This window comes from Diadema antillarum, unplaced genomic scaffold (assembly GCF_040938485.1).
Source record: "Diadema antillarum isolate AM-2024a unplaced genomic scaffold, OU_Dant_1.0 scf00000001, whole genome shotgun sequence".
Taxonomy (NCBI): domain Eukaryota; kingdom Metazoa; phylum Echinodermata; class Echinoidea; order Diadematoida; family Diadematidae; genus Diadema; species Diadema antillarum.
The window spans coordinates 4,270,825-4,289,532 of NW_027270890.1; the positions used below are offsets into that span (position 1 = coordinate 4,270,825).

The 18,708-nt window shown below is 37.9% G+C and overlaps 1 protein-coding gene across 1 annotated transcript; it reads left to right on the forward strand.

Annotated features, from left to right (window-relative positions):
• The first annotated feature begins 487 nt into the window (after positions 1-487).
• On the forward strand, positions 488-16,066 carry LOC139718340 (out at first protein-like). The gene is made up of 5 exons (XM_071629844.1): positions 488-850; positions 9,412-9,546; positions 10,548-10,725; positions 11,550-11,597; positions 15,756-16,066. The coding sequence occupies exons 1-5, from the start codon at positions 581-583 to the stop codon at positions 16,034-16,036; spliced, it is 912 nt and encodes a 303-aa protein (XP_071485945.1). The 5' UTR covers positions 488-580; the 3' UTR covers positions 16,037-16,066.
• Positions 16,067-18,708: the final 2,642 nt, after the last annotated feature.

An 18,708-nucleotide genomic window follows, 5' to 3' on the forward strand; every position in this document is an offset into this window, starting at 1 on the left:
CATGGAATAAAACTCAGATTAAGTGCATTATTTTGCACACTGATTATTACAGATACAAAGTTATCTAAATTCAAACCTTGATTCAGTGTTTTATGTAAAATTATACATTTAATAATATATTATATATTTTTAAATTGATAGCTGATTCTTTGTTCTGCAAGACATCACCTTTATCCCATTTGGTAAGGTCGTCGTACAGCCGCATGCATGCTGGGATTCAGTCGCTGATCTCTGGGCCGGTGGAGTAGGGTACGCTTCGGAGTTGGCTTCGGTAGAATTTCAGCGGCTTTACACGCGCGCGTTGACCGGGTCATCGTGTCATTATGTGCGTGCGTTGAATATCACCATCTTTAGGAGTACTTAGTACGCATAATCACCACACGTACTCTCGCTATGTGTACGCATACTGCTATACGGATACAGAGAACTAGTTAACTACGTATGTACATGTACTCTCATTCAATATGCGAGAGCCTTGACCCTTGTCCATGTCTGTGGGATACTAGGTGAAAAGGAGACATTAGTTTTCCACAATAAGTCAAGTTTCTACCAACTATGTGATTGCTGAAGAGTCTCCATCATGGAAGTTTGGAGGTGGAGAAGTACGCCATATGTGGGAGTGGACGTGTCAGCTAACTGTGCTCGTTTAATTCGTAATTCTCAAAGCCTTTTGACAGCCCTTGTTTTGCTCCTGCACATCGCCACCTCACAACTCGTCATCAATGTGAAGAACGATGGAGGGGACTTGGTCCAAGAAGCCATCAACGCAGACGTCAAACAGGATGTCATTTATTTACAGTTTCAAAAGCTTGATGGCACGCTGGTTAAGATGGTTATAGACTTCAAATCGGTAAGAAATAATCTGCAGGATGGTAATGAATGATATGTTTCATCGAATATCGAGTAAATTATGAGTAGAAACCTGTAAAAATGAAATGAAGATCTGAAGATTAGATAAAATTTCTACAAAAACAAAGTCACTACTCTCTATATAAATTTACCTACGCTTCTGCTGTTCTTGACTCTCTAGTTATCATGGTTGACAGTGCCACAGTGCCGCAGTGGTATTCAATTGAATTGGTATTACGATTAAACGTATCTAGAAATAGAATAACTTTAATGGAATTGAGCTGCGAATTTATTATTGTGAACTTGTGCTTGCTTGTGATGTGTGCTCTGCGCACAAATGTCAAATTTCACAATATTCTCAGACTCGCAGTCAGAGCTTGCAAACATACTAAATTTTAATTTCATAAATTCAATTCAAGTTGTGGATACCCTGAAGCATTGTCCGTCCATGTACCACTTGCATTCTACAGACTTTACAGTATACTCTCCTACCCTTGTGAGCGTGTCAGCAAAAAAACCAACAACAACAAAACAAAACAAAACAAAACAAAATACAAACCCCCGACCCCCAAAAACAAAACAAACAAACAAAATCTGAACAAAATTTCATCATTCCCCTTCAGCCTTACCATTGGCATTGGAGCTGGAGTTTGTGTACAATTAGTCTGGTAGGAATGGGGGGTCCCCATGCACCCCCCGAACACATTTTTTTAACTTACTTTTTTGTAACCCTTGGGGTGTCTAGTTAATGAATTTTTTTTGTTCCCAAGAAAAAATCGTGTCCCATGGGGGTCATTGGCGGCTATCTTGGCAGCCATCTTGGATTTTCAGGGAAAATCATTATCTTCCATAACTTTTGAACTGCACAGCATAAAATTATAAATAAAGCATTTCTGCAGGGTAAACATGACAAGAGGAATCGATTGCAATGGCTATTTACATGATTAAAGCAAGTCTGAAACAATTAAAAGCCTAAAACATGCAAATTTCGGTGTCATTTTCACCGAAAACTACCCAAATAGTTTAACTTTTGAATTACATAACATACAGGGACAAATAAAACAGTAATTCAGAGTTAATACGGCATGAGGAATCGTTTGAGAGAGTTATTTACATGATTAAAGCAAGTTACATACAAGAAAAGTCCAAACATGCGAGGAAAACCAGTGTCGTTTACTCTAGAAATATTCCCAAGTAGTCTATATATATACATATACATTGACAATCTCATATCTCCTAAGAGTAAACTAACCTCTTTTTCTTAACAGTCTGGTAGGAATGGGGGGTGGGGGGGGGGGGGGGTCCCGTGCACCCTCCTTTTTGTATCCCTTAGGGTGTCTATTTGATTTTTTTTTTTTTGTCTCCAAGTGAAAATCGTGTCACATGGGGGTCATTGGCAGCCATCTTGGATTTGCGAGGAAAATCATTAGTTTCTATAACTTTTGAAGTTTCCAACATACAAGGAAAAATGAAACATTTTTCAGGGTAAATGTGACATGAGGAATCGATTGAGATGGTTATTTACATGATTAAAAAATGATTGATACAAGAAAAGTCCAAAATATGAAAAATTCTGTATCGGTTACACTGAAAAGTACCCAAATAGTTCAACTTTTGAACTATACACAACATACAGGGGACAAATAAAACATTTCTTCAGACGAAACACAGCATGAGGAATCAATTGAGATCGTCATTTACATGATGAAAGCAAATTTGATACAAGAAATGTCTCAAAAATGAAAAATTAAGTGCTGTTACTCTGGAAATGGCCCAAATATTTCATGCTACATACATGACAAATTGCATACCTCACAAAAGTGACTAACAACTCTGTCTTTAGATCATTGCCCAAATGGGCCTTTTTGTCCCCGCCGAACGAGTTCGAGCAGGGGACTATGAAACGGGCTCCGTACGTGTGTGTGTCCGTGTGTCCGTCCGTCCGTCCGTCCGTCCGTGTGTGCGTCCGTGTGTGATCAAAATCTTCAATTTGCTACTTCTCTGTCATTTATGAGCAAATTTTGATTCTGTTTGCTTTATATGATAGCACTACATGGGAGCTTTGAAACTTCTACACAGAATTTCAGTCGTGACCTTTGACCTTGACCTTTGACCTATATTGTACATTTTGCTACAAAATGCTACTCCTTCGCCATTTCTAACCCGATTTCGATTCCGTTTGCTTTATGTGATGGCGCTAGGTGAGGGCTTCAAAACTTCTACACAGAATTTTGACCTTTGACTTCTTTGACCTTTGACCTTGATTTTTGACCTGTATTGTACATTTTGCTACAAAATGCTACTCCTTCGCCATTTCTAACCCGATTTCGATTCCGTTTGCTTTATGTGATGGCACTAGGTGAGGGCTTCAAAACTTCTACACAGAATGTTGACCTTTGACTTCTTTGACCTTTGACCTTGATCTTTTGACCTGTATTGTACATTTTGCTACAAAATGCTACTTCCGGCGGGGACATATTTTACGCACCGCGTAATTTCTACTTTTCCTTGTTTGTTTTGTATCAAAAACATTAAATAGAATCTGAAGAGAAAATTAATTTCAAGCATTGTCACCCCTCACTTGGTGAAATAGAATAAGAATGTAAGCACTGTGGTACAAATTGTAATTCATATGCAAATACCCTTAAAAAGAGGTGACACATTGCATGATAATAATGCTGATCACAACACTTAAAAGTGACTAATGGACAAAGATAGAACTTGAACTGAAATTTAACACTCTTCGGGCGCATTCAATTTCGTTTCATTTTATATTTGAAACGAGTTTGAGTTGGGATATATTCAAGGAAACAATCACTGTGTCAAAATGTCGAGCCGATTCAAAAAATTTAGATGCCAAAATGGTTTCATTTATTCTCAGGTTAAAAAAGCAGTTCATTCAAATGTATTTGTTTAAAGTTTATTGTCCGAAAACAAAAAGAGAAACATTTCATTTGACAGGCGGAAATCTAGCCTGTGAATAGGGACTGTATATCAATGTGGATTGCTGCTACTTTGATTTAGAAATATTTGCATATGAATCGCTCTTGTGCTTACATCCTGTATGCATTCAATTCAAGTTCACATTGATTGGAATTAAGTTTCCTTTCGAATTCTGTTAAAAGTTGTCTGATATAAGACGCAATATTCAAGCTATTATCAAAAGACATAATGATATTTTGAAAGGGTTAGTCACATACCGATTAGTGATTGGCTGAACACAGTCACGTGATGGAAGTACATTCGTTATGTTCGCCCATGGGCGAACATTCTTGTAATGTTCTCCCATGGGAAAACATTTCCACGTGACAAATGACAGAATTAAGGCCTAGGACCGCACCGCACTTATAACCTCCCTCAATAGCATTTCAAACCCTTCGGGTGGAACATTGGGTATGTTCCCTCCGCCGCCAGTCATCATCTATATATTTCAACGTTTGTGACATGTGTATATGCTTTTCATGAAGTATGGAATTAACGTATATTGAAAAAATATAAAGTAACACAATATGACTTCACTTTTCTTAAAAAGTATTCTGAATGCTCATCCTGTGTAACTGTACAAACCACAGAAGTGGTTATGCGATATGTCAGGTTTTCATTTCACACTTCTTTAATTTCTATACCGGTAGTCATCATCAAAACGATCATTGTAATCAATGTCTGGCTCCTCTTCTTCATCCTCCTTCATTTCCTCAGTAATTTTCTGAAGCAAGTCAATGAGGGAAGTCGGAAAGATAGGGCCACTTGACCACACTGGCTCCATCATAACAAAGGCTACCTTCTGCCATCCTTGTCCAGAATCAAAGGAGTCATATACAGAGCACCAGAAGATTGGTTGGTCAGCTCTCTTTAAGATGGCAAGGCGATGGGTCACACATTTAATGTGTGGGATAAGGTTGTCTCTGCAAGGTGGGAGCATGAAGAAATCTACATTGTAGTTTGTCGTCATTTGTTCGCCCCCTTCCATCATCTGCTTTGGATGATGCTGCTGTAAGTAGACTTCTCCACCTCTTATGGTCATACATTAGGCATGTGAATGCTCCAATGTCTTCTGTCACCTCTTATTGGCTCTACAGACCACCCATCTCCAAGGTTTAAGTGGGGGACAAAAAACATTGGCACATTTCAAAGTCATGTTGTAAGATTTCAGCAGTGTTCATTATAATGTAATATTGAACAATTTACCACATTTCAGTAAAATATTGCAGAGATTATAATGTCATACTACTCTCTCCTGAATGCTGTATGGTACATGGGGTGGCTTTGTAGATTCTTTAGGGGTCCGACTTTGCCCCTGCTCTTGAAGGCACTTGTTACATCTTCCCCTGTAAACACATGTCGTCCAAGTATTGTGGTACAGTAGCCAGCTCCCTTTGATTCTGTATGCCAGTTCAACGACATTCACAATCTGGCAATGCTCGACAGTCCATTTATCAAGGAGGATAGTGAGGGTGACGGAGTAAGCACGGTGCAAGAAGATCAAGAAAATGTCTGTGTCTGGTGTCCTTACCACAGCTGCTTTGTACCCAAGCTTAATAGTGGCATACTCGAGGTAGAGCGCTACCCTAGTGTCCTTCTCCTGGTTAGACGGCAGCTCATGGATAGAGCTTATTGTCTCCTGGGATGAATAATTAGGTGAACAAAAAGAATGTAACAGGAATCACTTAAGCTTCAGAGAATGTGATTTCTGTTACATTCCTTTTGTTTACACAATGATATGTTCCAAGAGACAATGGCGCGATATCCATGAGTGACTGTCTAACCAGTATAAGGAGACGGACACCAGGGTCGTGCTCTACCTCAAGTGCGCTGCTAAACTTGGGTACAAGGTAGCTTTGGTGAGGAATCCAGACACACATTTTCTTGATCCCCTTGGTCCTTGCTTAATCCATTCTACAATGTAGTATCTTTCTTAATAAACGGACTGTCACGTATTGCCAGGTTGTCAATGTCAATTAACTTGCATTTATATAGAATCATCGGGAGCTCATATACTGTATACCAAAATACCTGGACTGTATGTGTTTACCGGGGAAGATGTAACAATTAAAGTGCCTTAATGGGTTGGGAAAAGTTGGACCCCTAAAGAATCTACAAAAGTCACCCCATATACCACATAGCATTCAGGTGAAAGTTGTTTGATTTCATGATTTCAGAAGTATTTTACTGAAATCTAATAAGTTGCTCAGTATTATATCATAATAAACACTACTAAAATCTTAGAATATGACTTTACAATATGCCAAGTTGAGTGTTTTTTCCTCACAAATCTTGGTGATGGGTGGTCTGTGGAGCCAGAGGTGACAGATGACATTGAAGCATTCACATGCCTAAAATGTATAGCGAGGCCCGGGAGAAGTCTATCATAATGGCGTTCGCAGCATCATGCTGAAACAGATGGTGGGAGAGGGCGAGCAACTGATGACCAAATCCAAGGTGAATTTCTCCTTGCTCCCACCTGGCAGAGGCAACCTTATTTCACACTTTCAATGTGTGAACCATGGGTACCACCTTGCCGTCTTCAAGCGATCTGACTAGCCAATCTTCTGGTGCGCTACCTCTTTAATCCTGGACAAAGGTGGCATAAGACAGCATTCGGTATCATGGATCCGGTGTGGTCAAGTGGCCCTATCCTTCCCACTTCCCTCATTGACTTGCTTCAGAAAGTTACTCCGTAGACGGAGGAGGATGAAGAGGAGGAGCCAGACATTGATTACAATGATCGTTTTGATGATGACTGGAAATTACAAGAAGTGTAAAACCAAAAGCTAACATAATTATGTTATCGATAACATATTATCGCTTACCGAATCTGTGGTTTGTATAATTGCATAGGATGAGAATTAAGAATATGTTAGACAAATTAAAGTCATAGAGAGAGAGTGGATTTCTGACTGTCAAGTGATTTGCATATGTTTATTTTCAGACAGGAAGGCTTTAAACAAATAAGTTTGAATGAACCATTTTTAACTTAATCTTAAATAAGTTTAATGATAACAATCTGACACCTAAATTGGTGAAACCGACAGAGCATTTTGGTACAGTGATTTCCTTTATGAAAATACACTTACTCAAACTCTTCAAATACAAAATTATATGAAATAGAAGATGCATACAAAAAGTGTTCAATTACATTTTAGGTTTGAATTTTGTCGATTAGTCACTTTCACATGTTATCAAAATTTGTATGTTCACCTCTTTCGATCTGCTTTTTTAGGGGTATCTGCATATGAATTGCCATCGTGCTTACATTTTTCATTTGATTTCAACAAGTGAGGCGTCAAAATGCTTGGAGTTGCATGTTGCATATTTTTTTTTGGATATACAAAACACCATATTTGAGCTATGATCTAAAGACAAAGTGCCAAGTCACTTTTGTGAAGTAGTTTGTCATGTATGTATACGGATTTTGGGTACTCTACGGTGTAAATGACACCAAATTTTTCGTATTTTGGACTTTTTGTATCAAACTTGCTTTAATCATATAAATAACCATCTCAATCGATTCCTCATGACACAGTTACCCTGAAGGAAATGATATATTTATCCCTGTATGTTGTGAAATTCAAAAGTTACAGAATTTACTGATTTTCCTCTCAAATCAAAAATGGCCGCCAATGACTCCCCCCCCCCCCCCCCCCCGACACGATTTTTACTTGGAAACAAAAAAAAAAAGAAAAATCATCAAATAGACACCATAAGGGATACAAAAATTTAGGGTGCATGAGGATCCCCCATTCCTAGACTTTAGTGGTTAGTCAATCATATTATGAGGTATAATTGTCATGTACAGTATGTATATGGACTATTTGGGCAGAGCAAACAACACTGGTTTTTTATTCGCATGTTTGGATTTTTCATGTATCATAATTGTTTTAATCATATAAATAACAATGCCAATCGATTCCTCATGCCAAATTTACCCTGGAGAAATTATTTATTTGTCCTTGTATATGTTGGAAAGTTCAAAAGTTATAGAAATTAATGATTTTCCTCGCAAATCCAAGATGGCTGCCAATTACCCCCATGTGACACGATTTTCACTTGGAGACAAAAAGAATCAAATAGACACCCTAAGGGATACAAAAAGGAGAGTGCATGGGACCCCCACCCCCCATTCCTACCAGACTGTTAAGAAAAAGAGGTTAGTTTACTCTTAGGAGATATGAGATTGTCATGTAGACTACTTGGGAATATTTCTAGAGTAAACGACACTGGTTTTCCTCACATGTTTGGACTTTTCTTGTATGTAACTTGCTTTAATCATGTAAATAACTCTAAAACGATTCCTCATGCCATATTAACTCTGAATTACTGTTTTATTTGTCCCTGTATGTTGTGTAATTCAAAAGTTAAACTATTTAGGTATTTTTCTTTGAAAATGACACCGAAATTTGCATATTTTTAGGCTTTTCTTGTTTCAGACTTGCTTTAATCACATAAATAACCATTGCAATCGATTCCTCGTTTAACGTTTACCCTGAAGAAATGCTTTATTTATAATTTTATGCTGTGTAGTTCAAAAGTTATGGAAGATAATGATTTTCCCTGAAAATCCAAGATGGCTGCCAAGATGGCCGCCAATGACCCCCATGGGACACGATTTTTTCTTGGGAACATAAAAATTCATTAACTAGACACCCTAAGGGTTACAAAAAAGTAAGTTAAAAAAATGTGTTCGGGGGGTGCATGGGGACCCCCATTCCTACCAGACTAAATACCTCCTGCCTGAAACTGAATGCTACATGTACTAGTAGCAGAGGTACAAAATCTTTGATGAGACCTTGCAGCCAGTTTCATGGCCTATGGAGTCGGGGAAGAATGACGTTAATGGTGGTACAGCAGGGTTCTCACTAACCTCGGGGCGCTCCTTGTAGTCCAGTACACAGTTATACTGTGGAACGCTTTGCGTTCGGCATTCGGGCTGTGTTTGAGGTTCTCACAAAGGGTAAATTAGATTACTTGAAGCTGGTGGGAATGCCCATGGTTTAATGTTTTTACACCTCTATAGGGCTCTGGTAAATAGATTGGTGTGGGTCTTGCCAAATCATGCTAAGACCTAACCCCAGGGCGCTCCTTGTACACAGTTATACTGTGGTCGCGTTGGGGCTGGTCGTAGTTAGATAAGACCTAGTCATGTATTATGTGAATGCTATTATTGTAGATCACCTATTGGTATTACCTGGTTTTTATGAGGCATAACACTCAGTTGTAGATATTATGTACATTGTACATCAAATACAGAAAGTTTGAGGAAAGGGACATGCAGTAAGAACTTGTAACTAAATAACCAGGTGTAAACAGGGAATGATTTTCCAACTCAAATTTGATTAGCAATTTCAGCTGATGAACAATATATTTTAAATGGTATCCTGCACACTTCTCTTCTATGGCAAAAAAAAAAAGAAAAGGAAAAGAAAAAAAAAAAAGATGGATCATGTAGCCATGGTGTAAAGATGCATAGCAAATTTCAATGCGATACTGGAAAAATTATTCCCTGGTAAAGGTTTCTTTTATACTCGCTGTGAAGATAATCTTGTCATTTATCTTCCTGTGCAGGAGGTGCGTATCTTCAAGACAATTGTCCTGGGAGAAGAGGAGCGGTTAGAAAGCCAAGTCCGCATTATGTGTTTCGTGACCAAATTTAGCAAGACAGAATTCATCTCATCGGATGCAATGTCAAAACTTCGACAGGTAAGTTGGACTTTCAGGATTACATGATTACTAATTAGAATCTTATGGACTGTTGTGTGCAAGAGAAATTACTGCAATGCTATTAGCATGCATGCTCAAATCTTGTTAATATTTCACTCGGATACAAAGAAGACATCCCTCACAATGAAGATGATTCAAATTCATGACAGTTTGATGACGTACAAGTGTGGCAGTATGCGTGTGATTGTCTTGCAGAAAAGACCTGTGAACTGCCAACTGGCAAGCACAAACTGCTGAGTAATTATGGTTTTCCTTACAGGTAGAAAGTGAAAGACTCAGAAAAGATTTGAATTGCATGGTCTACATAATTTTGTTGTATGCTAGCAGTGTGAAATACAGTTACTGTACATCTGAACAATTTTGCAGTATGAGGATTTGTTTGGTTAGTGTCTGTAAACTGTCAATATTCAATTTGATTTTGATCTCAACTAAGCCCTTGAACAAAGGGGATTTTTTTTTTTTTTTTTTTGTTTGGTAGGTGAGATTGATTTTATATCTTCATTGTGCTTTATTGAGACACCCCAAAACGAAGCATAACATTTTCAGAGGATATTTTATCTTTCTCATTATGAAATTTCTAGTTAATTCATGCAGAGCTTGAGAGAAATAGGTGTGTTGTGACCTTATGCAACTAAACACCATTTGACTCCCATGAACTTGAAATATTTGACTACCCAAGACAGGCCCCCCCCCCCCCCCCCCCAATCCCCTGTTTGTGGCCCCTGCAGGATTGCCCCTGATTTATTAGATACTCGCAGACCAGCAAGAATGTCCCACCTGAGGCAAACCACCATAAACTGTACATGCTTACAGAAAGTGTATTTCTCCCTGATGCTTTTGGACACCTAAACATTAATTTGGGGCAATCATTCATTGTGATGTCATGATAACCAGCAAAACATATTCAGTTTACCTAAGTCTGATCTTCCTCTACATTATTAATGCCATTTGTATTCTTGTGTTGTTTTTTACTTGAGTAGAAAAACCCAGGCACCATTCGCAACCCAGAAGAAGACAAAGGAAGTGAGCTTCTAACCTTTGACCTTAGCATAAACTTGGACAATGCTGGGAGAATCAGTCCTCACATCCAGGAGACTTGCAAGGAGGCAAAGGGGAACATTTACACCAGGGAGGCGGACATCAAGGCCTGGTCTAAAGGTAAACAATACAAGGAATAGCTTACATTGTGTGAGTTAACACAGAGGTCCCATGGAATAGGATTCTAGTGCTGTAGTCTTGTGCCCTGATAGACAATGACTGAGTTAAAATGGTGCTGAAGACTGTTTTAAGATCTAAATATTCAAGAGGAGTGTCTGCTTTCTCTTTGGCATATTGTTGGATCTACCATCAGAATTTTATAAGGAGCTGATTTGATCTCCATGAGATCAGGTAGACTTGAGAGGGTTTGTTTGTAGCTATGGGTTAGTCTCTTTCCAATACCTTTCCTTTTTTGTGTGTGTGTAAGGAGAGGTATGTAGAATGGTAGGGAGACAAAAATGCTAACATATTCTGATTGAATCATAACTCCTAAATACACTGAAAATGATGTTTTATTCAGATCGTACATGAAAGCAAACTGTTGCAGACGTAAATACATTGATGGTGGTTGTATGATAAGATTTACTTCAAAATTCCTTGAAATCTGTGACCCCTTTTGAGTGATATTATATGAATGTATTTTCCTTCAAGTAGTCACCTTCATGTGAACTGCTTGTGTTTGTAGTATCCATATCAAGTTGTAATATTTTAAGAAAACAAAGTAGTTTCTGTTCTGTAAAAACATAAGCCAGCTAAAGATAAAAAAGAAAAGAAATAGCAAAAATTGCTTGAGGGCCATGAAAACATGGTCTCTGAAAGGGCCATGTGCAAGTGGTCAGCATCCTCTTTTGTACCTCTGTGAAATATTTTTATTAAAGTTCTGTAAAAATCCATTATAAAGATTTTATATTCCACTCTTTCCTACTCAAAATATTGATAAACAGGCAACAGAGCTGCTCTTCTCTACCCAAAGTGGGCCCATACTGTCAAGGGTACTGGTATAACTTTCTTGATTTCCCAAATGCTGGCTCTGTGTATGTATCGAGAGCAACCTGCGCCCACTTCTGCCTAAAATGCTTCCAGTACCCACTGGCTTTGCTGATTTTACTGTTAGTAATTTGATGCAATGTTCTCAGTGTTCATCATTTCTCATGCCATACATTTGTATTTTATGTGTGTCCATGGATTTTCATCGCTGCCTACACCCAACCATGCAGTAAAATGTCCTGTAATGTTGCATTGCACTGTATTGCATTTTGTACTCCGTTTGCCGTTGATCATACATACATGTAAATCAGTCTGAAAAGAGACTGATTTACATGTAACAAGCTACAGTAGCTTTGATAATACACTGCTGATATCAGTCCATAGTGACACTGTTGCCACATGCATAAAGCATGGACGTACATGTAGGGAGTACTTAGTCTTTCTCAAGACTGGATTTCTAATACAAACGAGATGAGTCGAAACAACAGCTGAAAGCAAGATTGACATGGCTTGATTGAAAACAAGGATAACAGCACTAGATGAAAGTGGCGATAGGGGTTTATTCATCATGTGTTATATAATCCTTTTGACTTTTCCCCCTTTCAGTTTAATCCAATTTCCTCCCTTTTAAAAAAAAAAGCCTTAAATATTGATCTGTTAAAAAAAGGAAATTAAGTGGAGAAAACCATAACTTTCTTTGATCTCCACAATGAATTGTTGAACAGTCAACATTTACAGTATCTTTGCTGAAGTTTGCTTCCACTGCATATTGGTTGCCTTTGTAATGATGTCATGTTTGCTTTGTTTCTTTAATTTTAATAGACTAAAAAACTGTGAATTATAATACCTTTTGAGTTGCCGTTTTCATTCTGAGTAAACATACCCATGTTTTTTTTTTGTAAATTAATTTGTACTTGTGGTTAGTACCATTTTGTATGATGACTGTGTTCTTAATATGATGCAAACTATCTGTGCTAAAAAACATCAGTGAAAGTTGCAACCAGTAAAGTTTGTTTCATTACTTCATCAGTCTTTATCATGAGGAAATGTCTAAATGTATTAGACTAGGCAGTTACTAGATGCCCCCTTAGGGCTAGGATCAAAATTTTGGCCAGTATTCCCATTTCGATCTGCTCTTTGAAAGTGCATGGTCAAATTTGCTACAAACTTGGCAGGTACAGTATTATTGCCAGTGTGATAGAATGTACAAATGGCCACCATGTCCCTCCTGGAGGCCCCTCCCCAAGTTTCCTACTTCTTCTTTGGTAATAGTCTGCAAAAATGCATAGAAGGTGAATTTGTGATACTGGGTGAGCGCGAGACCCACTGGGTCTCTTGTTCATTGCTTCAAACCATTTTGTGAGGAATGAAGTTCATGTTTCATCACTGCAATCATTGTCATTGCACTCCAGCACTCAGAGGCACTTTTATCTCCGGGAGCTGTTAGTTGAATTGCAGACGTTATGGTCTTGTGTCATTCTTTCTTTGTTTATCCATCCATAACTCTGAATTGTGTGTGCCAGGTATGAAACAGCATTGTGATCCATGGCGATTTGGTGGTCATGTGTGTGTGTCTACAGTGTACAATGTACCTTACTTATGATATGTGAGAAAGTTTGTTGAACCTTGGCCTGGATCTATAAGGTGAATACCTGATTCAGTTTCAGAAACAAAAGTTTGTACCATAGTCTGCACACATTTGCTTCTTGTTTTTATTCAGAAAAGTACTCTTTTCTTTTCTTTTTTTTTCTTAACGGGGAAAAAATAGTTCAGATAAAGACAAAATAATTCAGGTGGTGATATTCAGCCTTTGATGTTATGATCTACACCGTACAATGTATGTGCATTACAAGAGAAATACTGGAAGGCTTTTCATGTTTTTCTTTTAAAAATGAAACAGGAGTACAATGTGTAGTGAAGTTTACTTCCAACCAATTATATTTATTGCCCATTTCTGTTTAACCCGCTGAGGATGGGTCCAGAGTATACCGAAAAAGTGGAAATTTTCACGCATTTCGCGCAACCCGAAACTAGCGCGAAAATAAAAGCACGCGAATATTTTTGCTTGCCATATGTTCCAGTAGTTGATGTCTTGATTCCGCGGAATTAAAAACACGCGAAACTCTTCTTACCCGCCGATCGCGAAAAATAAGTCGAGCAAAAATATCCACTTTTACAGTACTCGGGCAAGTATCAGTGGGAAATGTGTTTTGTAGCAAAATCAGCTCGTCCTCAACAGGTTAAAAAAGAAAAGGATGCCAGTATTGCAGTACATCTCAATTGTATATTGTGATGTGTCTAAGCTGACTACTCCTAACACTGCAGAAATGAATGGCATTATCTTGTCTCTGTCAATGTATGATTTCATTCGCAGCCAAAGAACTCTTTTATTCTTAATTGCTGAATTGAACATGCTCTATCGTTTTTCTGCTGATAAAAGATGTTACTATATCCCAAACATGCACTTGCTCTTTACATTCATATTTTCAACTTTTCCTCCATTGTATCTTCAGCTAAGCATGGGAATGATACAACATCTATCATGTACTCAAATTTGCATTTCCTATATGAAGAAAAGCCTTGCAAGCTATACCCATCTTGCACAATCCCTCCTGTCTAGTCAAATTGTCATCTATCCCATTTCATACTTGTAACCTCTATCCGTTGCACACCTCTGACTGACATAAAAAAAAAGCTCTTTCCTATCTGCAATATGTTCCCCTCCAGAACTTATAAAACAACTGATCCATGCCTGTCAAAATTGCATGCGAATTATGTGATAGTGTAATTAGTATATGAATATGATCTGAATTTAAAGTCTACTTTACTTGGCTTTGTCATCTTACAATTTCTTATTCAAATTAGTGGAATTCAGGAGGTCGTAGGTTCGAATCCTTCTCGAGTATTGTATGTACGCCCATGATTTTTTATCATGGCTACTACTAAAACACTGATCAATTCAGTGCTTATTTACGTCGATGTTCGGCAATTTGTCAATCAGTTGCAATTACAATTTCTTTGTTTATTATTTATTTTTAGTGTTCATGTTTCTTTATTACTGTAAGAACATCCAACTTAGCCACTTGATTGCAAGTTTTTATTTGATCTTTTTTTTTATTGCAAGTTACATGATTTTGACTGAATCATTGTAACAGTTGTAAGCCTATTTTCACTATAATTAATCAGAGGTTTGTTAGTTTACACATCTCTTTGTACACCGTAACACCGTAACACATACTGAATACATTGTTCCATCATTATCTCCATCCCAATGTTGTATATCTTTGTTATCTGTGAAAGTCTTTCTAAATTATTACAAACCTTTGACTGAGATGGAAAGATATGTAAAACTCTTGCTACTGTGTAGAATTACACTGTATATACTTCAGAGAACATTATGTCAAAAGCCTGTCAAACAAGCCTACAGAGTACATGGTAACTCAGAGCCATGTGTAGTTAATGTGTGCCCTGCACTGACTACTGCTGCTCCTTTTCCTGTCTCTTCTTTCAAAAGCCTCTGATCTGGGACGTTGACACCTGTCCTAGTCTTGGGTCCAGTCTCCACTGCTTTTGTGTACAATGCATTTTATTCAAGATTTCAAACCTACTCTATGTCAGCACACCAGTCAGGCTGTTTTATTGTCCGTGCAAGGAGAGTTAGCAGGAGATGAAGAGAGGAATGATTTGTCTGTATTTTAATAATTGTTTGGTGTAAAATTGTAAGTCTTTTTTTGGTGTAATTGTTTATTTTATTATCATTTTTTTCTCCAAAATTGGAACTGTGCATGTTAACATTCAAGTGTGTCAATGAGCAGCTTGCTCATTGGTATAACTGTGGAACATAAACATGCATGCCTTAAGTTGCATGTATGTACTCAATGTGCAGACATTCCTTGGTTCATACTTTTTTTTTCTGTGCATTCTATCATTTTTGATGTTCCAATCATTTTATATTTTGCTGTGAAAGGGTAATCATTTGTCACCAAATGCTAATTTTTGCAATTTTGCTCAAGACCAGCATTGCTGTAGAAGCCTGCCACGGTGCTGTTGATACCAAGAGGTCGTAGATTTGTACATACTATTTGTATCAAATACTGCTTTTGATTTGTGAAGCTAATAATCAAACTGTATTGATAACTTTGTGTGGTGTCTGATTCCTACAGGTTCCAACCTGACCTACACATCTCTCATGAATGCAGTCCAGGCCCTACCTAGCTCTAGTTCCAGGCCCAGCTGTAGCACCATCCAAGACGTTCGGCTCCCCTGTACCTGCCGCCTGGAGGTCTGCATCGGCTGGTACCCGTGTGGTCTCAAGTACTGCCGTGGTAGGGACTCGGCGGGGAATGTTGTCAGCTACCGGTGTGGTATCAAGACCTGCAAACGTTGCCACTCTTTTGACTACCACGCTGAGCAGAAACAACACTGTCTGTGGGATGAGCCCTAGCCTGGGAGACAGAATGAGCCATATTGCATTTTTGGTAAGATGTCCCTCACCAAGTACAGTCCTAATCCCTACACTGTGTTTTGTTTCATGACATGTAGTTTGCAGTTTTTGATGTGAATTGTACCTTACAATTCAGGAATCTCTGAGGTGCCTGCTGTCTGTTTTCTGAGGGCTTTTACGATGTAAAAAATACTAAATTTATGTGTTACTTAGTAGAGGAAAGGGGTATCCTCAGTTGGACTTAGTTCATTCAGTAGTGTATGATAGTAATTGTTTAGAATCAGAATTCAATGTCAGTCTACCTAGAGCTCAATTTGTGCCTTCTTCCTGCTAGTTGCTTTGAGAGCTACAATCTGGAAGTTAGTACCGTAAAACATGATATTCTCGCAGCATGAAATTTTTGCGAATTGCCTCTAACATTCAATGCATATAGTGTAAACAAGAACTTTTGCGTGCATTTTAATTTCGTGAATCTTGGCTCTCGCAAAGTTCGCGAAATTAAAATTCACGCGAACATTCCTCGTTTTTCAGTAGTGAAGGTCATTTTAGAGATGTTCAGATCACTCTGATGCCAGTCTTAAAAGGCTTTGTCACAATTGAAACTTATTAATGTTTGTTCTTGTTTTTAGGTTGACTTGTGCATACAAGGAGGTACCCCTGCTACATCTAGAGTGACATCTTGCTTGATATGGAGCAGAGCTGTGTATAAAGGTGCTATATTGGCGGTGTACATAGCTATAAACATTATCATACAGTGATGAAGAGAAAGACTACTAGACTTGGACTGTAAGCTTCTACTTTGGAGTTGAATGGGTGATCTGCAGAGAATTGGAAAGTGCCTTGGTTGCTATCAAAGACAGGGTTGTGCTAGTGATATCTGCACTGGTATAACTTACTTCACAGCACAGCAAGTGACATGGACAAAATTTGACAAGGAGCTTACGTGTACAGTGCACTCCCATTATAACAAACACGGTTATAACAAAATTCTGGTTACAATGAAATCAAAATGCACGCTGCAACATTACCGGCTCTTTGTTTTTTATTGTTTATTCGTTAGGTTATAACAAAATTTCGATAAAACAAAAGAAAACTGCTGGTCCCGAGGACTTTGTTATAACGGGAGTCCACTGTATCGATGTTTGAAATCAGTTGCGATTGAAGAGGGAAGATACTTCACACTTGCATTGTTGCCAGCGTGGTGCAAGTGAAATCTTGTGTTAATTTTATAGATTGAATGACCATTACTGGAGGACGGAGTAGAATGAATTTTTCTTTGCACCTTGTTTCAGACACATCTGTTTATAAGAGGCTTGTAAGAATGATTGCTTCTTATTATGAGTATGCATGAGATTTTATTTCTTTCCGTAGATTAGGACATAATTGATTTTCCAGTGATAAAAAATTATTGCTGAAGCAAACTTTTCAACCATGTTCTTCATCCTAAAGATGACACGGCATGAGAAAATAAAAATGTGTTCAAAAAAGATTTTATACTTTTGTATGAATAATGTAATTCCTTGTGCAGCTGGCAGAGGAATACAGCTTCAAAATTTTGAACTGAAAAGTGGCTGCCATTGCACAATGACAACCCTATAAGTGTGTTGAGATTTCATTGGTAAAGTTCCAGGTTACCTTGATTATGTCATACAAATGTATGTTTTAAAAGTCATCAAGTTTAAGTCCTTTTAGGGCTCGAATTTCACCCTGATATCTACTGCTAGCAGTACTGTAAAAGTGGGAATTTTTGCAGTGTCGAAATTTTGGCACATTTCACGCAACATGAAACTAGTGTGAAAAAAAGCACACAAATGTTTTTGCTTCTCATATGTAATATTTCATCTCTTTCATTCCACAGAATTAAAAGCACATGAAATTCATTTTACTCGGCTGATCACAAAAAATTAGTGGCGTAAAAATTTCCACTTTTACAGTATAGTGAATTGTTCAATCATAGAAAATGGTACAGAACATGTCAAATCCTAATGTACTTGGCCCTGTTTGTCAAATTTGATACATTATAAATCACATGTACCTGAGTGAAATGAAACTACTTGCCAATGCTACACAGCCTCTCAATTGTCAAAATTACTGTGAACATCGTTTGAGATCTTTGAATGTTCTCAAGACTTTATGTTCAGCTCAGTATGATCAGGAAGATTTTGAACCAAGTTAGCTCTGAAGTTGAGTCAGGTCAGAGTTGTGGACGAGAACATTTTTACAGTATGGCTGTTACAAGCTCTACACCAATTGGTTTGGTTGATATAAGTTTGAAATGTAATATATACTTGAATAGTGTTGTTATGAGGATCACCTAACTTTGTGTAATATGTGTGCAGAAAATATTTTTGTATATTTATTAGCCATGTGAAGTGAAGGACCATACAAGTGTATTGTAAACCTACAATTGTAAGGGTTTTTGTCAGGTATGTATAAATGAAAGGTTTTGTTAACCATGGCTTGGACATGGTTACATCAAATCATAACCCGTCTGTACAAAAAGTGGATAACTACAGAATACTATCAATAAACAGCTCATGAAGGTTTTGCACTCATGAAGACTTTTCTTTTTCTTGATGTACTTGCCACTTTTTAAAAATAAGTACATGTACATGCATACCGATAAGATATCAGACAGCATCATTCAAACTACATTTGTACAGTAAACCCTG

What these genes read in the sequence shown, in the direction of transcription:
- LOC139718340 (XM_071629844.1), top strand. Translation starts at nt 581, where the DNA reads ATGGAAGTTTGGAGGTGGAGAAGTACGCCATATGTGGGAGTGGACGTG. An exon ending in CAATGTCAAAACTTCGACAG is followed by an intron (nt 9,547 to 10,547) that starts GTAAGTTGGACT and finishes TTACTTGAGTAG; the next exon opens with AAAAACCCAGGCACCATTCG. An exon ending in GTGGGCCCATACTGTCAAGG is followed by an intron (nt 11,598 to 15,755) that starts GTACTGGTATAA and finishes TGATTCCTACAG; the next exon opens with GTTCCAACCTGACCTACACA.